This window comes from Microdochium trichocladiopsis, assembly GCF_020744255.1.
Source record: "Microdochium trichocladiopsis strain MPI-CAGE-CH-0230 chromosome Unknown B0I36scaffold_8, whole genome shotgun sequence".
Taxonomy (NCBI): domain Eukaryota; kingdom Fungi; phylum Ascomycota; class Sordariomycetes; order Xylariales; family Microdochiaceae; genus Microdochium; species Microdochium trichocladiopsis.
This window is the reverse complement of record NW_025763551.1, coordinates 2,504,618-2,526,855: the sequence shown is the minus strand read 5'-3', so window position 1 is coordinate 2,526,855 and position 22,238 is coordinate 2,504,618. Positions and strand designations below refer to the sequence as shown.

General features: G+C 57.3%; 6 protein-coding genes and 1 non-coding gene across 7 annotated transcripts; 4 read left to right on the top strand and 3 right to left on the bottom strand.

The window, feature by feature from the left end:
- The first annotated feature begins 158 nt into the window (after window positions 1-158).
- Window positions 159-2,435, top strand: B0I36DRAFT_330721 (uncharacterized protein). Its single transcript, XM_046154877.1, has one exon. The coding sequence runs from the start codon at window positions 592-594 to the stop codon at window positions 2,167-2,169; it is 1,578 nt and encodes a 525-aa protein (XP_046009689.1). The 5' UTR covers window positions 159-591; the 3' UTR covers window positions 2,170-2,435.
- A 2,520-nt stretch (window positions 2,436-4,955) lies between these two features.
- Window positions 4,956-6,649, top strand: B0I36DRAFT_158994 (Alpha/Beta hydrolase protein). The gene is made up of 3 exons (XM_046148631.1): window positions 4,956-5,272; window positions 5,395-6,124; window positions 6,321-6,649. Exons 1-3 carry the CDS (start codon window positions 5,060-5,062, stop codon window positions 6,515-6,517), a joined length of 1,140 nt encoding a protein of 379 aa, XP_046009688.1. The 5' UTR covers window positions 4,956-5,059; the 3' UTR covers window positions 6,518-6,649.
- A 1,033-nt stretch (window positions 6,650-7,682) lies between these two features.
- Window positions 7,683-9,629, top strand: B0I36DRAFT_330716 (Cys/Met metabolism PLP-dependent enzyme). Its single transcript, XM_046154876.1, has one exon. The coding sequence runs from the start codon at window positions 8,035-8,037 to the stop codon at window positions 9,286-9,288; it is 1,254 nt and encodes a 417-aa protein (XP_046009687.1). The 5' UTR covers window positions 7,683-8,034; the 3' UTR covers window positions 9,289-9,629.
- Window positions 9,630-9,732: 103 nt separating this feature from the next.
- On the bottom strand, window positions 9,733-12,212 carry B0I36DRAFT_330715 (ammonium transporter AmtB-like domain-containing protein). The gene is made up of 3 exons (XM_046154875.1): window positions 11,712-12,212; window positions 11,261-11,616; window positions 9,733-11,157 (listed from the first exon to the last, which is right to left on the bottom strand). The coding sequence occupies exons 1-3, from the start codon at window positions 11,865-11,867 to the stop codon at window positions 9,870-9,872; spliced, it is 1,800 nt and encodes a 599-aa protein (XP_046009686.1). The 5' UTR covers window positions 11,868-12,212; the 3' UTR covers window positions 9,733-9,869.
- Window positions 12,213-13,433: 1,221 nt separating this feature from the next.
- On the top strand, window positions 13,434-13,531 carry B0I36DRAFT_t139. Its single transcript has one exon. It is a non-coding gene; the product is annotated as a tRNA-Ala (tRNA).
- Window positions 13,532-14,560: 1,029 nt separating this feature from the next.
- On the bottom strand, window positions 14,561-17,288 carry B0I36DRAFT_376223 (uncharacterized protein; the record flags this gene model as incomplete). The annotated part of the gene is made up of 6 exons (XM_046160435.1): window positions 14,561-15,604; window positions 15,658-16,009; window positions 16,063-16,266; window positions 16,331-16,461; window positions 16,532-16,697; window positions 16,951-17,288. The coding sequence occupies 6 exons, from the start codon at window positions 17,286-17,288 to the stop codon at window positions 14,561-14,563; spliced, it is 2,235 nt and encodes a 744-aa protein (XP_046009685.1).
- Window positions 17,289-18,962: 1,674 nt separating this feature from the next.
- B0I36DRAFT_158922 (Sds3-like-domain-containing protein) lies at window positions 18,963-21,689 on the bottom strand. The gene is made up of 4 exons (XM_046148630.1): window positions 20,625-21,689; window positions 20,486-20,555; window positions 19,941-20,427; window positions 18,963-19,882 (listed from the first exon to the last, which is right to left on the bottom strand). The coding sequence occupies exons 1-4, from the start codon at window positions 21,559-21,561 to the stop codon at window positions 19,382-19,384; spliced, it is 1,995 nt and encodes a 664-aa protein (XP_046009684.1). The 5' UTR covers window positions 21,562-21,689; the 3' UTR covers window positions 18,963-19,381.
- Window positions 21,690-22,238: the final 549 nt, after the last annotated feature.

Here is a 22,238-nt window from a genome sequence, read left to right as displayed (position 1 = left end):
CTTGATTGCCACGGCACGAGCATTCAATTGACTTGCCGCCGTCACACCACTTGCATTTTGAAATATTCCCCCGATATTGCTCCCAACCAAGTCCTCAAACGCAAGCAACTTGAATTTGAGCTCCCAGGTCACGACCGTCCTTTACTACAATAGGACAACGACGAGATCCACGGGTGGCGGTGGACAATCATCTGCGCCCCACCCAGTTCAGCTCAACCTATTGTGGTCGCCCTGTCACCACCAGCGCAGCGCGCGCCTGCCTTACGAGCCTGGTTGTCTCCACTGAAGTGCTCGACCCACCGAGCTTGCCAGGGGCTGTGTTGCCTGGACTTCAGTGTTGACCTCTCATGCACGCAGCATCTCGGCACATCACAAACAGCTCAGATCAGTCACGGCCTTCCAGGCAGGAGTGCTGCCTGATCCAGACGAATCTGCTGTGGATTCACTTTGATTTCACGCGGTTGACCGTCATATAAAGCCAGCAGGCACATGAAGCTGCGTTGGCTCGTCTTCGTTCGAGGCGCAAGTCCGCAAGTCTAATCACAAGCGGCCACTCCACCACACCTGGTGCTGACACGACGCATCCTCACCATGTCTCCTTCTCCATCACCGTCAAGCTGCCTTCTCAGAACGCCGGTCGAGGTGCTTGCTCAGATTGCCTCGTACCTACCGACCACTGAATATTGCGCGCTGCGCCGGAGCTGCAAGCATGTCGAGGCCGCCCTGTTTCACCCGTTTGCCACAGAGTTCTTCAAGCGCCGCCAGTTCATGCTGACCGAATTCAGCTTGGAAGCACTCATTGATATCTCGAAGTCGCGTCTGGCCCCAAGCGTCGAGTACGTCACTCTCAGCACAGACAAACCGCGATGGGACGTGTTTCGAAACAACTTGTTTCGCCATCAACGGCTGGACGAATACGAGCAGGCACTCCATTTAAACAGGTTCAGTGAGGAGTATGATAGCCACACAGCCCTGATAACCTCGGGCCGGGATTACGAGATGCTTCTGGAGGGCCTCACAGGTCTCCCAAACTTGCAAGCCATCGGCGTGCGCGACTTCCACTCAATGGGTCGCTACAGAGACGGCGGCCATACCAAGTGGCGCCCTTACGGATCCACGACATTTCAGAAGCAGACCTCGATACCTACCGAGTCGGATACCTCATTATACCGTTATCATGCTGGCTTCGGCATATCACACACCTCTAGTCCCTCCGAGGAAGCCGAGATGGTGTATCTCAAACGCGTGTTGACCACGCTCCTGCGCGTTCTTGGAGCAATGGCATCAGCAACACCAATCTCGCGATTCGAAGTCATCCTAAGAAGACTTGCGCTCAATGACCACTCATTCTCAATGTCTCCTGCCCTACAATCAGCAATATTCCCAGCACTGGGTCATCTCAAAGCTCTGTTCTTGGATCTTTGCACAATGGCGCCGGCAACCAAGATAGAAAACGAACAACATTCTATCCAGTCAAGCTACCAATACCATCTGCTACAATTGTTGACGAATGCCACAAGCCTCGAGCATCTACGACTGAACTGCAAGAACCCGCAGAGCCCGCTCGCCGTTGCTGAACTCTTTTCGTGGCTGGCCAGACCAGCTGCTGACCAACACCCCAGTCTCGATTCTCAGGTGTATCCTGGTCTTCCGCTACTTCCACCCTCAAGAGACTTCCCTAACCTCCAGACTGTCGAGATTGGCTTTGCCTTTATCGAGCCGCAGGCGCTTATCGGCCTGTGCACGAAGCTGAAGAGCAGTCTCCGGGCGATCAATCTGCACAAGATCAACCTTTGCGCCTCCACAAATCAACAAACGGACAAGGTCAACCTCTGGACGCGGCTGCTGCACCAGCTTTCTGGCCTTGATCTTGCACTAAACTCGATTGTTCTAGAGGAGGTCGGGCAGGGCCTCGCGATGTACAATCTGGTTCCGGTGAAGTTCCACGGACAAAAGAAGATGAGGTGGTCTGGCAAGGCCACTGCGTATGGACTGAAGGATCTCATTGATGCTTTGGAAATAGAGTGGCCAACGGAAGCCCCTATGGACCATAGAGACTTGGACGAATATGACGAGGACGAAGACGAAGATGACGAAGATGACGCGGACATTGATGATGATGCAATGGGCGGGATGGCGGACGATGCCGAAGCTGAAGAGGATGCCTAATCCAGGCGGAGCTGTTTCCGAGCTGTTCGCCGAACCGCTTGCTCTTCAATAGGCTGCGTAGCCAGCTCGAGCACAGCGCGGGCGGCATAAGACAGGTGATCATGATTACACAAGGGCCCGAGGCGGAGCGTTGTTTTCCCACTTTCAAGACCAGTGCCATTGCAAGGGCGATTGGTCCGCTTCACTACGAAGTACTTATCCTTTGGCCAGTATATCTGTGATAGTCAATTACCACAAGAGACTTTGGCATGATACGCCAAGTAGAGAGCCAATTTCGTGAGAAGATTTGTAGGGGGAACGGTCTGCCGGATGACTCCACACATGACCATAGAGCCGGCAAGAACTCGTATTGCAAACTAGGTCCAGGGGTCTGATTGCAGCACGTAGGTGCTGTTGCATGCATGTCTTAGACAGAGAGGCAGGCACTGCGGTCTCGCCCTCCTAGTCCACGTCCCGTGTGGGCTAGCCCTCCTTTGGGCCATGAGCTAGGCTGTTCATGTGCAGATGGAAACGCTGGTATGTGTGGAAGAAGCAAGTCTGGGATGGTTTTTCCCATGACAAGTTGCTAGTGATCATGACGGAGGGAAACCCAGAACAGGCGGTGAGGTGGTGGTGGTTCAGGTCCACTGTGGTGTTCCTTGGCTTGCTGCTGCCATCATTGCAAGAAAGGCTTTCCGCGGAATGGAGAATGCATGTATCTTCCTCGTTTGTGGTCACACGGGCGTCGCGTCGCTGCACGTGTGGAAAGGACGCCATTGGGAGAGTGAGACTTTGAATATGTGACGGTAGCCACGAAGATGATTTTGTAGTAGGAGGGGGGGGGGGACGTTCCCGTCGGAGCTCTTGCCAGGACACAAGACAGGCTGAGAGAAGCGAGTGGTGACACAAGTCACAACCACTCATGAAGCGGGTCCTTATTGTTGCATTGTGTGTCCTTGTGATGGACACACTGTCGTCGCGTGTATGTGAGACATGTGTGTTTCTGGCCCTCGAGACGGCTTCCTTGTTTTCGTGCGCCGCGGGCCGGAGCCGCCTGGTTGGGTTTCGATGCGTTTGCGCCATGCTCGAATTCGTTCGGGGTCTTCTGTTCGCCGCCAGCAACAGAAGTAGAAGCCAGAGTGTGTCTCGATTGCTCTTGTTCAACTCATGCCTCATGCATCCAACATTCCACGACTACTAACAGTATGGCCCTGTTTGGGGAAAATCACAAACGACGGACCAAAAGATCTGGGATGAAGGTAAATGGCGGTGCAATGTGAACCTGGCTCTCATGACGACAGCCATCAGCGTAGCTACAGCACATCAGTCATGCGATATGTCTTGGCTGCACCCTCGTCACATCACCAGCCTTGCAGATTGACATGCAGCCACTCTTCGCTGGCTCTCTCGCTGGACGAGTGGCGGACCTGCGGGGGGGCCCTATAATCAAGAAGAGACAGCGCTCGCCTGGACTTCTAATTAGTCAATGGCCCTCTATACATATTGTGCCGCGAGGGAGACGGACAGGATGCAATTCAGAGGGATGCAGAGGATCGTGGGGGCTTGGCAGCCGAGTATACGCCACGACGGACCGTTCCCATGCCACCACGCACTACCAGATGCATGTGCCTGACTGAGCATGCCGTGGCGAGAAAAGTAAACTTTGGCTAATACGACGGACAAGCGGCATTGTGCGCGAACGTTAGCTGCTGCGTCCTCTGCGCGAGCTCCCCGCACCACCTTCAATGACCACCAGACCAGAAATTTGGAATCGACTTTTGCAGGGGGGGGGAGGACTCCGAGGCCCATCGATGTCATCGAGATGAGGGATTGCCGTTCTGGGACAGGCCGGCGATGCAGGAATGAACCCTACTGGCTCTCGGGGCCTCGCGCGAGAGGCGGAGTGGGGCCGTCGTCTCCGGAGCGGCGGCAGCAACCTGTCGGCTTTTTTGATGCTTACGCTTACTTTAGCGTGTGTACGTTGTCATGGACGGGCCTTGCCTCTTATTCCAAATACTGTGGGACTTGTGCCGAAGCTAATTATTCCAGGCAATCTAGCATGGGCTCTTCCCCCAGGACGGGCATCCGAGAATAGCATCATCCGTCTCGACCAAGACGGCCACTGCCGGCTCGCCCCGCCCATGGCGTGCGTCATGTGCTTGCTTCTGCTCGGCTGGCCTGGATCATTCACCCTCATGCGTGACGACCCGAACACAGCGGCAGCAGAGACATTGGAAAAGGGCGGTGTTGTGCCTGTTTGGGGCCGGGATCCGGGGTCGATGCATCTCGGCTCGTGTCTTTCAAGCCAGCTGTCCAGCTGTTCAGCACTAAGGTATGTACATGGTCGGTTCGGCTCTTGCACAGACGGCTGCCGGCATCTGACTCCCGCTCTGCGCCATGCAGCGCGGGATGCGGGTACTTTTTCCTTTCTTTCTTTGGGTTTCCTCGGTGACGTCGACCCGCACGGCGGACGGCTACCGGAGATACACATACTCTTGACACAATGCCCAGCCCTCCAAAGGTTATTCTCTGCTACTAACCAACTTGCTGCTACCTACCGCCACTCGAGCCACGCGGTGATGGGGCCTTTGGGCTCAAGGTCGGCACACGCTAGCAAGGCGCCATCACTTATGGAGCACATGCATCGCGCAACAGGGATTTGTCACATATGCAGCCGCTCATGTTGTCATGATCTTGGTTAGACAAGCTGCGGCATGGGCCATGAGTAACGTAAGTTACTAGCCAAGACCCTGCCGGCTGGTATAAGAGCGGGCATGTCGCCATGGCGGTAGTCACCGATCATGGGCTTGGATTCCGGGTCATCTCAAAAACTGCTGGTCGTCCTATACCAGACCTATCGCCAACACGAACGTCGTGACGGATCAACGCAACACAGACACATCCTTCCACAATGGCCCGCCTCAGTCTTGCGCTCGTGACCGCCGTCGTCTCAGCCGCGGCCGTCTCGGCGAAGTGCTGCACAAACCTGACGGTTCCGGTGACCGTCTCTGCCCGCAACGGCAGGTTCAACCTGCAGCCGCCGGAAAACAACATTGACGTGACCGACTTCATCCTCAGGCTCGGGAAGCGCGGGGCTAATTACACCCAACAAGTGCTCGAGGAGGCATGTGCCTTTTCCTTGTCTTCCCGCCCCCGACTCATTGCTTCCGCCTGCCCCCTTCTCTTTCTCAGGACTTAATCGCAACTGTCCTTTGCTCTGAACCTCGCTAACGAGACATCACACAGATATACACAGTCAGTGGCACATACAACATCGCGGCGACCTACTGCGAGCCGGCGGCGAACGAGCCCGGCTCTGTGCTCCAGGTCCTCACGCACGGCGTCGGCTTCGACCGGTCGTACTGGGACTTCCCCTACGCCAACTACAACTACAGCTACGTCAACCAGGCCCTCGCCAAGGGTTACAGCACCTTCAGCTACGACCGGTTCGGCATTGGCGAGAGCTACCCCGGGTGTGACGCCGGCGCCGACCCGATCAACGAGGTCCAGTCCTGGCTCGAGATTGCCATCCTCGAGCAGCTCACCACGCAGCTCCGCGAGGGCGGCCTGCCAGGGGTGTCGGCCCGGTTCGCAAAGACGGTCCACGTGGGCCATAGCTTCGGCTCGATCCAGAGCTACGCCCTCGGAGCCGCGCGGCCGGACCTCTCGGACGGCCTGGTGCTCACCGGCTTCACCCAGGTGCCCGACTACGTCGCCTACTTCCTGTACGGAGCCAACTTTGTGGGCGTCGACACCATCCCCGGGCTCGCGGACAAGTATGCCGCCGGGTACCTGGCGCCGCAGAACCTGACGGGCGTGCAGCAGAACTTTTTCGCCTCTGAGAACTTTGACCCCGCGGTGCTCGAGGCCGCGTACAAGGTCGGCCAGCCCGTCACGTATGGCGAGCTGCTCACGCTGGGGGCTCCCGCGGGGGTTCCTTCTGCGTTTGAGGGACCGGTGCTGATTATCACTGGAGGTGAGTCGAAAATGTTTTTTGTCCATTTCTTTTGGTCTATGGACCCCCGCGGAATTGTCTGGTTTTTTCTTCATTTTCTATTGTTGATTGGTTGTCCCGTGGATGCCGTCCGGACTGCCTGCCTGCCCCCATTGATACTGAATGACGTTTTGAGCTGACAATGGCTAACGTTTTTCTTCTTCTTTGGCTGGGGCAGATTACGACATCCCCTTCTGCGGCGGCAACTGCACGACCCCAGACTCGACGTTCCTCGACGTGTCGGCCTCGCTGCTCAAGAACTCGTCGCACTTTGAGACCTTTGTGGTGCCAGAGTCGGGCCACGGCCTGAACCTCGAGTATACCTGGCCGACGACGTACGGCAAGATTCTCGACTTTCTGCAGGCCCAGGTCTAGAAAAAAAAAGAGAATGGGCGGCGGGGGCGATGAGAGGACGAGGGATTGCGGATGTGCAGAATGTGTAGATGGAGGAACGAGGGAGTGGAGAGAGGGGGCAGGCACATAGGTTTGCGGTGGGCCTGGGTTGAGGATGTGCACAATTTTGGGCAAGTCGCTTGTTGTACATTATCAAATTTGTCAGGCTTGGCTTTGTTCTTTATTCGAATGGCCGACCATGGTCCACGACACGGGATCCATCGACAAGGTGAATGCTGGCACAATCAAGAAATGCGTAGGTGAGAGACATTGGTGTTGATGAGAGCAATCTGCACCACACAGTCAGCACAATGAATCACCAACGGGAAAGATACCCCAAAAACAAGGACACATGGGAATCCGAGACAATAGGATGGGCGACACAGTGACCTCCTCACGGCACTTCCCAGGCAGGGTCCAGCGGGGAGTTGCCCTCGTCCAGTCCACTTGTGACACCTGGACAGGCCCCGTTTAGGCAAGTGCCGGGGGGCTCCATCCAGGGTGCCGGGTGCAAGCGGAGAATGGCGGCTTATTAGTGGAGGGGTTCGGCAAAGAGCAGAGAAGGCAAAGTTTTGTAATTGTGAGACGCCTTGCAGAGAGTAAGGAGGACGGGTAAGCAAGATGATGATGACACGGTTGTTGGGGTGCCTGAGGACACTTTCCCCCTGATGGCAGCATCGCGGCCTGCGCTGACGTGCTCGCACCAAGGAAGGAGGGTGTGCATGTGACACGGCGGGCATTGGCTGGGAGCGCGAGAGCCGCGACGGATGCGACGCGAGGCCGGCCGGCCCATGCAGGCTGACCGCAATTCGAAAATCTTAATTTTCCAGAAGGGCCATCGAAGCGGCGGCCATGGCGGTCCTTGGGTGATGACGCCATGGGCATCTCACGACGCCGAGCCAGCGACACCATGTCTCACAGAAAGCTCGAGGCAAGGAAATGGCTTACCAAGCCAAGCTGCGTGTCCTGTCATTAGGACCAGGGCAGATCTTCTTACCGTAACGTCCGCGCAGCGCAAGAAAAGAAGGAAGCAAAGAATTAGTCAGGAGCCCCTGCGCCCTACGGAATGCACGGCACCCCACCACCTTCTTGATGGAGCGCTCCTTCTAGAAAGGCGTCGCAGGGACCCGGCCCGCATGGCCAAACATTTACATAACACTCGGCCAGTCAAAGTATTTTTTTTGCACCTTGCCCGGACCTCTCCAGCGGATCCATTCCAGGGCCGTGGCAGAGTTGGCACTCACTTATCTTGCAACATCTGCCTGTCTCAATACGACATCAACAACAGCCCTTGCGTCCGCCAGCTACATAAAGACCAAGGCACCCCGCATCACACCGATCCGGCCCGGCTTGCTCCTTTCCCTCGAGTCAAGCCTCTTCACTCCAAATACTCCTAGTCGCTCAACCGGCTCTTCGACAGGTCAATCGCCCTGTCCCTCGACAGAACAAACCATCACCAGTGTTATAGCCACAGACACACACACATCCAACAGCAGACAATGTCTCCCGCTGCCATTGCCGACTCGGGGTCCGTCGTGACCCCGCCCCGTGCCCCCTCGCCCGTCCACGGCTTTGGCACCCTCGCCGTCCACGCCGGCGCCCCTCACGACCCCGTCACCGGTGCCGTCATTGAGCCAATCTCCCTGTCGACCACCTTCAAGCAGTCGAACGTCGGCCAGCCCGTCGGCGAGTACGAGTACTCACGCTCGTCCAACCCCAACCGCGACAACTTCCAGGCTGCCGTGGCCGCCCTCGAGCACGCCAAGCACGCCCTCGCCTTTGCCAGCGGCAGTGCCGCCACGGCCACCATTCTCCAGAGTCTTGCCAGCGGCTCCCACGTCATCAGCGTCAGCGACGTCTACGGCGGCACCCACCGCTACTTCACCCAGGTCGCCAAGGCCCACGGCGTCAATGTCACCTTCACCCCGCAGATCGAAATTGATATTGCCGAGCACATCCGCGAAAACACCCGCCTCATCTGGATCGAGTCTCCCAGCAACCCGACCCTGCGCCTCGTCGACATCCGCGCCGTCGCCACCGCTGCCCACGCCCGCGGCGTCCTTGTCGTTGTCGACAACACCTTCCTCAGCCCCTACGTCCAGAACCCTCTCGACCATGGCGCCGACATTGTCGTCCACTCGGTCACAAAGTACATCAATGGCCACAGCGACGTCGTCATGGGCCTCGCCGCCTGCAACTCGGATGAGCTTCGCAACCGCCTCGCCTTCCTTCAGAACGCCGGCGGTGCTGTCCCCTCGGCCTTTGACTCGTGGCTCGCCCACCGCGGCGTCAAGACGCTGCACCTGCGCGTCAGGCAGTCCACCATCAACGCTACCGCCGTCGCCAAGGCCCTCGAGGCCAGCCCGCACGTCATCAGCGTCAATTACCCCGGTCTCGACTCGCACCCGCAGCGCCACATCGCGCTCAAGCAGCACCGCGACGGCATGGGTGGCGGCATGCTGTCCTTCCGCATCAAGGGGGGTCGGGAGGCTGCCGAGCGCTTCTGCCGGTCCACCAAGATCTACACTCTCGCCGAATCTCTTGGCGGTATCGAGTCTCTTGTCGAGCTCCCCAGTGCCATGACCCACGCTGGTATCCCCCAGGCTGATCGTGAGGCTGTTGGTGTCTTTGACGACCTTGTCCGGATAAGCAGCGGTATCGAGGAGCCCGAGGATCTCGTCCGCGATGTTGAGCAGGCTCTGCTCGCGGCCGTCACCGGCGCCAAGGAGAACGGCACAAACGGCACCCACTAAGTTTTTGGTGTCGAGATTTAATACAGGACGAAAAGCAACGGGTGGGTGATTATAGAAAGTAGCGGGAAAAGCATCATCGAGCGAGATATCTATAGACATGGTTCAAACATATCCATGTTGGCGTTATGGGTTTTGCTTTCTGAGGGGTATTATGGCAGGGACGTTGAGAGGCAAATCATGCAGTCACGGCCTACGATATATATGCCTGCGATTCTGATTTCTCTGGGGGGTATGGCCAAAGGATAGAACGAATTTTATGACACCACTACCACGCGCCAGTGGATGGCGCATGCACACAACACGTACCCTATTTGCGAATTTAAAAGTGACTGATAAGTGAGGCTTGTTGGTGCGCGCCCTGGATCTGGTGCCGTGCATGATGTGTCCCGGATACGTGTAAGTTGTAAATGTGCAACCTCGCGGCCAGGGAATCGTCACTGCTAAGCTTGAATTATGCCGAGATTTGTGGTTATTAAAAGAGTTGCAGGCTATTTGGGTCTATCTGAGCAACATCACGTTACTGTAATGACATGTTACGATGCCGTCTCCTCAGCCAAACAACGACGTCGATGACGACGCAATCAATCTTGCTTCACCACCTCGCCGCCATCTGCCTTGACACCGCCCAAGCCCGGCGCGGCAGCAGGACCAGCAACAGCAGCGACAGGCACAGGGACGCCCTCGTACGCCTGGAGGACATATCTCCTCACATGGCCGCCGTCCTCTCCCATCTCAGAGTCCCAGTCCCCGCCCAGGCTGTCGCTCAGATACTTGAAGTCCAGCCCGCGGATCTCCTCCTCCTCGGTGGCGCGCAAGTGCAGGCCGGGGATCTTGTTGATGACGAAGAGCAGGGCGCAGGACACGACGAAGCTCCAGCTCGCGCACGTGAGCGCCGCGGCGAGCTGGTAGCCCATCTGGATGTAGTTGCCCTCCCACCAGCCGCCAGCATAGGTTGCGCCGCTGGCGCCGTCGAGGGCCGGGACAAAAGTGGCGGCGAAGAAGCCGGTGAGGATGTCGCCGACGACGCCGCCGACGCCGTGGATGGCAAAGATGTCGAGCCCGTCGTCGAGGACGTGGCCGAAGAGGACAAGCCGGTGCTTGTGCCGGACCACGTAGAAGGAAGCCGTCGCCGTCACAGCCCCGATCAGTGACGCCACGTACACGGGTACGAAACCCGCCGCGGGCGTAATGCCGACCAGCCCGGCAATAATACCACTGCAGAAGCCGACGATGCTGAACTTGCCCCCTCCCCCAAGTGCTGCTGTGGTGACGGGGCCGAGCTCGACGCTATCATCCGTTTTCTTGTTGCTGCCGTGGCTGTGCCGACGGAAGTCGAAATGCTCATGTAGGTACTCGAGCCCAGCCCAGGCCAGGCCACCTCCGCAGGCGGCGAGGTTGGTGTTGACGACGACGTAGATGGAGCGGATGGACAGATTAGCCGTCGACGCGCCGTTGAACGCGAACCAGCCGAACCAGATGAGAACCGTGCCAAGGCCGACGAGGAAAGGGTTGTGCGGGCGAGTGTGGTGTCGGTTCTCGTGCTTGCGGACTTCAGTGGCGGCGGCGGCGGCCTCAGCCGCGGCAGTCGGGGTCGTGGCTGTGGCGGCGGTTTTCTCCCGGGCCGATGGGTCCTGGCCGTTGGTGCTCCCACTCGAGCTGGCCGTTGCGGGTTGTGCTTCGGCCGTGGAAGTGGCTGGGTCATGCTTGGTGCTGTCGAAGACGGAATCAGAACGGACTCGGGGCCCGAGCATCAGGGACCAAGCGAGCGCGCCGAAGCCGGACGCGATGTGGACTGGACCGGAGCCGGCAAAGTCATACACGCCGAGCTGATAAAGCCATCCAGACGGGTTCCATTCCCAATACGCGAGGCTATTGTCGAATAAGAGAAGATGGGCAGGGTCAGCGCAGCTCTCAGATTGTCCCTCGCGGGTAATAATGCGGCACCCGGGGTCGGAAGGGGACAAGAACTTACACGTAGTAGACAAAGGTTGTCCAGCACAGCAAGAAGACCATACTTGGGAAGAGGCGACCCCTCTCGAGCATCGCACCGGCCAAGATCATGGCCGTGGCGGTGACGAAGGTCATGCCAAAGGCAGCATACAGGATGTCCGGGATGCCGGTGTTGGCCTGGGACGGGAAGGCCATGACGTTGTGCAGGCCGGCGAGGGAGAGGTCGCCCCAGACGGCAGACTCGGTGTGCGACATGTAGAGCGAGTAGCCGTAGACCCAGAACTGGATGCCGCACGCACACGCGCAGAAGAGCGACTGGAAGACCATGGTCAGGGCAGCCTTGCGGCGGTGCATGCCCGCGTAGAGGAAGCCGATGGCCTGAGCAGGGCGGAGGCGAGAAGGACGCCAACATGTCAGCCCGGTCTCCAGACTGATGGGGGAGTATATGGCAGCGGAAGCCAGGAAACACGTACCGGAGTAATCTGCCAGCATATCACGGTGCTGACGAGCAGCCAGCAGAGGTCGCCCTTGTCGTACGGCGCATTGAGGTCCTGGGTGATGGGGTCGCCGCCGTTTGGGTTGACCTCGTACGCCGGCCACTCGAGGACGGGGAGGATCTCGTCACTCATGGTGGGCGTTTGCCTTGAGCGTGCCGCTTCAGATGGTCTGCGTGTGCTGTTCAACTCGAGATGCAGCTGTGATTATCCAAGTTGGTTGAGCAAGTGCCTGGATGGACCAGTCCCGCCCTGTGATGGAGACGTGCGCGCGACAACATTGGCGACTCGGCAACGGGGATCACGGCCCCGTTCTTATAATGGCATTCCAGGAGACAGGACCCAGGCGGAACGGAGCTGGGCACATTGCCGTGCCGTTATCTGCTGCCAAGAGATGCAGTCATCTCCAGGTCTTGGGTGTATGTAGTAGAGGTCGCCAGCGCTCGTGACGGACGGTGGCACGCACACGCACACGCGTCTGCTTCGCCGTGGATCGGGGGCCGGGGGTACGTCAGTGTGTGCAGTGCAGCAGGCACGGCCGAGGAGGGAGGTACCTGCAGACCTGCCTGGTGTAGTCATGGTGGTGGTGGTGGTAGTGGTGGATACTGGACGGCAGCGCAGAGCCGGGACTCCTCGCCGCTTCCGCCTGGCCTAGCCAAATACTTCCTGGTCTGGTAACACGGCGCTGCTGCTGTGTGTGAGGCTCAAGCCAGTCCGGAAGCTCTCGGGGCGCCCAGCTTATCGGCTGTGTGTGACCAGGTACAATACGCAAGATGGTGTTTGAGTCAGTAGACGGGCATCCCTGCTTGTCTTGGACGGAAGCCGCGGTCCTCTTGCAGGCCTGGTTTTCCTCTGAGCTGGTGCCAAGAGATAAGCAGCCAGCCAATATTCCGGAGCCATGACTGAAAGCGGGTTCTGGAGGGAACATGTCGTCTCTTGCATCCAAACCACGAGAGTTCGACAGCAATGACTTGCTCTGGGGGATCAGGTCAAGCCACTACCTTTCGTGCTGTGTGTTTTTGGTGGTCGATGAGAACCCTCCCACTGTTCACCAGCACGGATGGACAGTCCTCCCAATGAGACAGACCCCATCCAAAGAGATCGACGACGACTGCAAATCCATGTAACAATCCCAAATACCCCAACCTTGGCCCGTCGTCCCATCCTCCCCACGATTTTCCTTATCAGGCCAGCCGCCCAATCAGCTCCCCTTTTTTTAAGGTCGCCAGAGCCGAAACCTGGACGCCCCATTTCTCGGCAGTGGCCGTGTGGCGCCTGCTGGTTTGTCGAGCGCCACTGGCCTACGGCGTGAGTACCTGCAGGGGCCCGCCCGCGGGCTCATCAGAGCTGTGCGAGCCAGACTGTTGCAGACAGATAAAGCTCCCCCTGCAAAGTGGCATGGACTTGCCGGGCTTTTCACGTTTATCTTTGAGCTACGACAACCCCCCGGCAAAATCTGGGGATAGCGTTTCCCAATTAGGTCATGCTTTCCTGTGCATTGTGCGAAGCCCTCAAGGTCGTGTCGATGCACTGGTCACTTGCATGGAAGCAGAACATAGACCACAGGGCCTCCCCAAACGGCCGAACCGAGCACGACGCCAACGCAATGAGAAAGGATGACGTTGAAATGCGAGACAACAAGACTAGAGCCTCTCGCGATCATGTTGCAACATAAGACTAAAGTCTCTCAACCAATCACAAGGGCTTGTGGTTTAGTGGTATAATACTCCCTTAGCATCTCTGGATCTCCATCTAGAATAATCTGGGAGTGGTCCGGGGTTCGATTCCCCGCGAGTCCATCGCAAGGAGGTTAGATTCCTCCATTGTACCTTTCCTTTTGTCAACTTTTTACTGTTTGGCGTTTCTGTGTTTCTGCGCGCATCGTGAGCTTTGTTTGCGATGTCCAGAGAGGCATTACCTGCGTTTGGCAATAGCGCAGCTGTGGATTGGCTGTTTGTTTGTCGTGCCTGCTCAGCTTCGCATGCACCATTGCAGTGCGGAAATTCCGTATTTGCAGTGGCTGTGGCCCCTCGTTGATTTTGACCCCTTGTTTGGAAGGGGGGTCCTCTCTAAAGTCCCTGGTCAAGCTTTGCCGCGGCTCTTGAGCATGAGACCTGACGCTGAGTGTCTCGAGTTCTTTGCACACGACATGGGATGCGGGCAGAGACAGAGTCCAGGCCGTGTTCAAGGATGATGCCTGCTGAGAGATTGTTCAGGTATGGAGGACACACTATTGCTCGATGGCTTTGCAAGCTTAGTTATATTGTCCAATATTGGTGTTACAGGCATCATAAACACGAAGGACAAGCTGTCCATAAAATGCAATGTACCATAAGCAGTTCGTGTACCACAGGTTTGTTGACGATTTAAATGAAGAGATCATCCGTGACCCTAGGAAGTCGATCCACGCGAATCACTAGACTGGCAGAAGCCAATAACTGCTTCATGCACAACTCCAAGGTCTAAAGGATTCGCGACAAGCTGCGCGTCTAGACGCGAGTTGGTAATGATATCTACAGAAACTCTCATGAATGCTATCTGTGCCACATGACTCGTGCGAGAATGTAGTGACAACACCAAGCGTTGCCACCCTCGAATATGCCACTCCGACGCAGCCACCGTCCGCGTGCTGTGGTGCATCGCTGTTCCCGGATGCGATGTAATCCTCCAACATGGGAGACATTGCCGAGTGAAGCGCTCAATGTTGTATTTGTCTTCACATTCCAGCTGGTACACTACAGCCTTCTTTTTTCCCTCTCTTTGGCCGCTGCCCCTGCTGTTGTAAAAGTTCAATGGGACCAAGGCTCAACCTCCTGCTGCTAAGCTTATCACGCAGCCACCGCAGTGCCATTCGCACTGCCCTCCTCCGCCGCCGCTGCAGCAGCCTGCTCTTTCTGCGTGGCCGCCTCCAGGAACCCAGGCCGCCACCGCTGCAGGTACTTGGCGGCAATCGGCCGCGCGTCCTCGTAGTCGTTCCAGACCCCCTCGACCGCGTCGAGCGCAATGTCGCGCACCGGCGGGCGCATCATGACGAGGTAGTACAGGCTCGTGAGCGCGAGGTTGACCAGACTCGGGTCGCGGCAGAGCTCCTTGACCCGCGAGAGGATCTGCGGGCTGAGCTCGGGCAGCTCGCTGAGGAACCGCGTCAGCACCTTGTCCTGCGCGTGCAGGTAGGGGAAGATGCCGTCGAGCAGCCGCAGCGCCCACTTGTCGTAGTGCGCGGGGGGATCCCACGGCTCCGGCGCCGATGCCGCGGCTCGCTGCTGTAGCCGGTCGTTGTACCACTCCTCGGTGAGCCACGACACCGCCGCCTCGATGCGTTTTCGGAAATCCTCGAGAATGTACGCATAGAGCAGATCTCGTATGGAGTTGCTGATGTTGACCTGTGGTAAGGATACCTTGCTGTCTTCATCGTCCTTGATGGTGCTTTCGTCTAGTCCTGCGCCGGCACGTGTCGCCAGTCGTGCCAGGACCGTGATCCAAGAGTCGCGGTCGTATGAGCTCGCGGCGAGGCGGTTGATGCCAGCCTTTGTTCTCTTCACCGCGGGGTCTTCAAGCGTTCGCATGGCTCCAAACACCCGCGCGACAGAACTCTGGCCAACCTTGGCCGCCTGCTCGGGATTGAGCGTCGGCGGAGGCGGGAGCTTGAATGTCGGCAAAGCTAGGGACGTCAGCGCGATTGGCTTTTGCCTGTCGCCGCCCTCGTCAGCGCCGGATGAGTCAAGCTTGTTTAGGATCTGCTCCGTGTCCTCTGCCGCAAAGTAGTCAGGCTCATAATCGTCGTCATCTTCATCCAAATCCAGCTTCGCTGTCTCAGGATTGACAACAGCCGGTGAAGCCTCGTGTAAAACAGCCAATCGTTCCCGGATTGCCTATGTGGAGATGAGCAGATGTTCCCGTGACGTGAATAGTATCAAGTACTCACATTGAGAGCTTTATCCAGGAGGCCGGCATCAAGACCGGATATCGTGCGGATGCTTATCCGAGCTGCTAGAGATGCGGCGACTAAGTCGGGTACGTGCACACTCTTGATAGCCGTATCTTGTGTCAGGGCGAACACATCAGCGAGACTATGTGTGACTGCAGGATCCAGCGGCGCGATGTTTAGAACAGGTTCGGCGGACATGTTTGCTGTCCTCTGCCTCTTGGAATCACCATCCTCAGCTGGCACAGGCACCATACGTTTTCGTCCGGCATTGTCAAAGATGTCGGCACGAGCGCGCATGAGCCGCTCGACATGTTGTTGTATGCGCCCGGCAAGAGGATTGTTGGGGTCACTGCCTCCTATTAGTACACAGCCGGCTATGTCAATGCTCGTTTCGCGGCTTACCGTCTCGCCAGGTGCATGCACAGCATCCTCGTTGTCTTCTCCATGGACTTTATCAAGACCTTGTTCTTGGGGGTCATGGGCGAGTTGGCAAGCTTCAAAGGGTTAAAGTTGAGCACGACATTGATAATACGAGTTGAAGTGCTTGGCCTGGCTCTGATGAGAACAGAGAGTGTATTGAGTGTGCCATCGATGAGAAGAGCATCACTACATGATACGCGGAAGTGTCAGCGATAACGCTTCGGCATGGGGGCCAAGACACCGTTCTTACCTGCTGTTCTCCTGGAGGACTGCTAGCATCCTGTCCAAGACTCCGAACGCCTCAGCCTCGAGGGATTGGGGATCTAATAATGGGTGATCTGGAGTGACCATCCGCAGGGATATGTCCAAAGGATCGCTACGCTGTAGTGGGCGTCAGTACGCTGGGAAGTTGAATGGCAGCCCTCCGGAATGCTAGGAACACGAGACATACTCGAGGCTCTGAATGTATGCTTGCAGTCTGGGCCAGCACCACGCGCTGAGCAAATTTGATGCAGCATATCCGGACTGTCGAAGGAGACGAGTCCCAGATCTGGAAGATCCTCGCCTTGATGGCCACTAATCGTTCCCACGACGACGTGTCGTACGCATTGCCAATGCTATCGGGAAGACACACGGTCAGCGAAATTCACGTAGACATAGCAGCGAGCCGGAAAAGGTTGTTGCGTAGCTTCGCCACAGAGCACCTCACGCCTCTTGGCTTGTGGCCCCCAGGCAGGTAACAAACGCAATGCAAGAGTCTGACAAGCTCAGCAATGATGCGAGGCTTGTACAGCGCAGACAGGAGCACGACTACGAGGAGCAGGTAGAGGGGTCTACGATACGGGCAAAGGGGGATCTGGGACAACCTACATCCACCTAAGAGCAATGGGATATATGCTTGCAGAAGCCTGGATGGCACTCCTGAGCACGATGATGTCCTGCTTTGGGTCTTCAAGAAGCTGCTTGAGGGTCTCCAATACTATTATGCACCAGGTCTCCTTCTGGCTCAGAGGCGCCACCGGCGACGCAAAGGCCTCGCACAGGAACTCTGTGCCCCATCTCCGGAACTCAACTTTGGCGGTAGGCCCGATGATTGGCAGAGTTGCCTGGATGACTTGTGGATAATAGCTCACTTCACCCAGGACAAGCTTGCGCGCATCTTCGAGCTGCCGAATCTGGTCAGGCACTGAGAGCTGTGTCGACGCCATGGTCGGGCACGATCGAAACAGCTCAAAAGAAGTTGAAACAGGAAGCTTTAGGAGAAGGCAGCATCAAAGAAAGCGCTGCGCCCACGGTCGACCACGGCGAATGGCGGGAAGGGTTCCTGCTGATCGTCGTCGAAGCTCTCGTCGTGAGGTCTAATCCTAGTCGAAGTGCTTGGGAGTCGTTTGTAGGACAACCAGCCAGCGCAAAAGCTATGACCTGATAGAAGTATGCCTGCGCAATTCTAGAGCGTGCTTATGAGGGACTGGTCGGCTCGTGTGCTGGTTCAGACTGCGCAACGCGGTCGGCGCGACGAACATGCAAGGTCGACAACCACTGCCGTTCGCATAGTGAATGGACAAAAGCCTGGAGTTGCCGTCACGCGCGCAGCTCGGCAGACGGGTATTCTGGTCGGCCTCCGGAGTATTTGTCTCTGTGGCCTATCGTGTCTCAGCCGCTGCTGGTGAGACGGTCGTTGGCGCAAAAGGTCGCTTGTCGAGGTCGTGTTTGTTGCGAAAGTAGAGGTTCGCAAAGCCTCAATTGGCAAGAAGCGTTGGTGGTTGCGCGTGCAAGGGTCAAGAAACACTGGGTCTGGCGTAGGCAAGCAAGCATGGAGGAGCTTGCTCGACTGTCGCATCATAGCCCACTGGCGCCAATTGCTCGGCGCTACACCACCAGCCAAGGCTCTCTGCACAATTTGTCTTATGCACAGCAAACTTATGCAAAAGCGCTCTTTTGGTGCACAGCCAACAACGGCGCAAACCAAAGGTCCCGCCCGATTCGAGATTCATCCCAAGCCATCAGATCAGCCCACCACAGGTCTTCAAGATCAGTGACCAACGTCGAACGCCTGTTTTCAAACACTGAGAACCACCACAAAACGAAGCTCCATTATGTCTGGGTACGCCTTGGCTATCCCTTGTCCAGCTCTGTTCTTTTCTGTCCAGCGCGCAAAAAGTAGCCGACTAACAAAGTGCGCCTTCTACACAGACAAGGCGGTTTCGGACGTCAGTCGTCCTACTACGACAGCCAGCTGCGGCAGTCGCCAGCTCTGATCCGCGCCCGCCGGCCATATCTTTTCAAGAACGTCATTGTCGGAGCCGTGGCGGCGAGTCTTGCGATCGGAGTCTGTACGTACAAAGCAGAAATAGCAGCGACTGCCCCTTCGGGCGGATACCGAGGCGAATGACACGAGGAGCACGCGTCAGAAGGTCGCCCTCCCCCTAGACGGCATGTGAGGCTAACCTTGTGCAAACCCTCAGATATTTATACCCTCAACGCTGTTGGCCAGGACGACTTTAGCGACGTAAAGGTTCCCGAACCACCGGCGACAACAACGACAGCAGCGAAGAAATGATTGTACAGAGACAGGAGGGCAGCGTAAATGGAAAGGAGGAAAGCTGTACCATTAAGGAGTGTACGAATATCCCCGACAAGAGCAGAGTCCCGCGAGAAAAGGCGGCAATGTGGTGGAAGCGACGGTTCAAGAAATGAAGGAGCATGACAAGGAAGACAAAAATGGACATGGCACACATCCAACGGCGTTCTCGGGGTTTTAGCATACATCATTAAGAACACCTTTCACAATCTCGACTTGGCGTGCAATGATGATTTCGGTGGTGCTTCATGGTCCACAGCAATGGGAATGCTCACGAGTCACAAGCGAACTCCACGCATTAGGCTTGCATTTACCTCCATTCAAAGTTGAATTGGTTTTAAATTAAATGGAACAAGGATGCCAAAGAGCATGTCTAAAGCTGCGTGGTATCGTAACCCTTATTGGGCGTATTTGTCAATCCCCAGAAACGCCGAAAACGCCACTATCTACATTTGAATGTTCCTAAAAGCGGCATGGTCATGATATCGATGATGCAACGTGGGGAAAATATCCTGCAAGAACCCTAGAATCCGGAACTGTCCACGGCGCATGGAAACCGTCTATGCTGGTGCACAGGACATGGGCGTTCACCGAATTCCTCCCTCCTTCATGTCGAGGAAGGCTCTTCGCCCTTGCGTCCTATAGGGTACTTTTGACGGAAACGCTCTTGAAATGATATCAAAACGCCGCCGAAACCCTTGCTTGTGTAAAACTTGACAGCTAGCTACGCCCGCCAATCGCGGGGAGCTGCTCGTTCTTGGGCGGCATTGGTCGGGCTGTGCCGCTCATTGCTCGCATGCTGCGGGCACTCGTTTGCTCCAGCAGGCTGGCCGCTCGTGCGACCTCTGGCGACGTCGATAGATTCCTCGGGGCGCCTTTCGAAGCTTTTGAGACTGACTGGGAAGGTGTTGGCACTACTGGACTGTGGTTCGACGCGTTTGAGATCGTGCCAGCAGACATTGGGACTGGCTTTTGCGAATTGCGCTTTGGTGCCGGAGTAGTGGTTGCAACTGTCGGCTTGCCACCATCGAGTGCCTGAGACTGCTGCCTTTGAGCTAGAGGCGCGCCGTGAGCAGGATGGTTTGGGTTTGCCCATGGAGTCTGCTCCAGGAACTGTTCTCCTGCTGGACCAAGACCCTGCCCGAATGGTAGACCCCCGTATTCGGCGTACGAGGGGCGCACAAGCCGTGGCTGCGGGGCGCGAACACGGCTTCTCTGCAACTGGCACACCTGTTTAGCTCCTGTTCGCGAACGACAAAAGCACTCTGTTTTGACTTACGTTGATTGCTTCGAAATCATCTTCCAGCTCTTGAGACGAAGCACCCCTCATGTCGGGCGCTGCAGGCATGCCCTCGTATTTGGCAATGCCAGAAAGAATGGACACCTCCTTGTTGTACGCTATGGCCTGGCGGACGCGTTGCTGAGAAGTTGGTGGGAAGCGCAAACCGAACTCGGGCACATTATTGGCATTCTTTCGTCGTTCATGTTGGATGTCGTACCAGCGCTGGCCCAGCTCCGCCAATACTCTTTCTCGTGATTCTCGCACTGACTGGAAATATTGTGAGTGAATCTGTGCGCGCCTAGCCACAGCCCAGCGATCTATAGTCTCCATTGTGCGAGTAAAGGTCCTGTCGGCGATGATGGTTCTCTCATTGCGCCTGGCCTCGACGCACTCCATCATCGCAAGGTATTCTGGGTGAGTCGGTTCGTCCGCACGTAGCATGGCTTCCTCCCGATTGAGTTGCTCCATTCGTTCTTCGAAGAGCCTGGCACAGAGTTAGTACTACGAGGGGGAACTGGGTCGAGGGCGAAGGAGAGACATACTTCTCGCGGAAGGAAGCAAAGCGCTTCTCGATCTCTGCTAATTGGTCGTACGCCGCCTTCTTTCTTTCCACTAGCCCAAAAACAAAACCAGTTAGCGACGCGTTTCCAGATTATGACCATGCACAAACTCGGCACTTACGTTCTTCTTCGTTCCTGTGAGCTGCTTCAGCCTCTTCATCGGCTTCATCAGCCATGGGCTCATCATCGCCAGTATGGCCAGCTTCTTCGTCGGGGCCAGTACCGTCAAGAGTGTCTTCTGTAGGGTCGTGCTCATCCGGAACGGCAGCAGCAGCAGCGGCGGCTTCTTGTTCTCGGAGACGCCGAGAGCCGCTTCGGGTATGCTTGCGTGTTTTAGCCGTGTGCGGTCTGTCATGTTCGCTCCCGGTAGCCGTGGCGGTTGGTGTGTCGTCTGCGGAATGGTCACCACTTCGGCTTTGCGGTGTGGGATCGACATCCTCATCCTCGTCGCCGCTGCCAGGTTCGCCTTCTCCTCTGTCGGCATCGGGTGCTTGCACGGAGCCAGTGCGTTTTCGCAGAGGTTGTTCGGTTTCGACGTCGGCGGCTGCGGACGACCGTTTCCGTTTCCTGCTCTCGGCCTCGTGCTTCGCAGCCTCTGCAAGCAAGTCTAGTGAAGGCGAGGGGAGCTTCGCCGGTGGTCTCGAACCATGTGCCGGAGGACTAGAAGCCATGGAGACATCGGCGTCAGACAGAGGCTCATCATCATTGTCGTCTTCGTCGTCGTCGTCGTCGTCGTGGGTATTGGTTCTGTCTTGATGGCGAAGCTTGCTCGGGGTGCGCTCGTACACGCGACCTTCAGCCTTCTCATTCAGGACAACGTCTTTCTGTCGCGTAGGCACTTTCGGCGTGTCGTAGAGACGTTCAGTCTCGGCTTCGGTGTCGTTGGCGTCTGAGAGCTCGTCGTCAGAGCTCTGGGGGGACGCGCCACCGTCAATGGCGGCGGGGGTATGGTCGGGGGGAGCGTCGCTCAATGGACTCGAGCCATCGTCATCAGATAGCGGCTCGATCTGCGGCTGTGGAATGCTCAGTGGCGGCGGCGCCGTCTCTGCAGCAGCCATGGCGAGATTTCGAGCGTCTGGGCTCCGCCAGCAGGATTCGCGGGACTAATTTGGCACGAAGGATATCTGGGAGGACGAGACAAGAAGCCCGTGAGGCGGACGGACGCGGCGGGGGGTTGTGCAAGGGCGCTCTCGCAATCGCAGGGTTTTTCGAGTGAGCCGGAGGGAGACAGCAAAGAGCCGACCAGGGCGAGAGGAGGGGGAAAAAGAGAGTAGGCAAAAGAGCTGCAGCAGTTGGGAGCAGGGCCAATCGAGCCTACATGGCAGACGGTGCGCTCGAACGGAGGAGAGCTGCCGCGGGCGCTGCGGTGCGGGAGGGGTCTGGTGCCGGTGTGTGCTGGGAATGAGGAGTGACGGTGATGGGATGGGGAGGAGGAGGGCAGGCAAGACGGACGAGGGCTCGCCCAGACCCATCGGCAGCGGCGCGCGCGCAGAAGCACCAGCAGAGCGACGGGAACCGGTGCTGCCCAGCCAGTCCCAGCTCCTTGCGCTGCCAGCCAGCGCTGTCTCTGGCCATGTGGGTCACGCTGCTCCATCGGCGCTCACCACCTGACGCGCGCGGGACCAGGGCGGTTTTCCTTATCGATACCCGGCGCCAGAGCTCGTCACCGTGCCGGCAGAGGAGAGGCCAGCCATTGGCGCGCCCGAAGATATCCCACGATAAGATAAGCCAATCC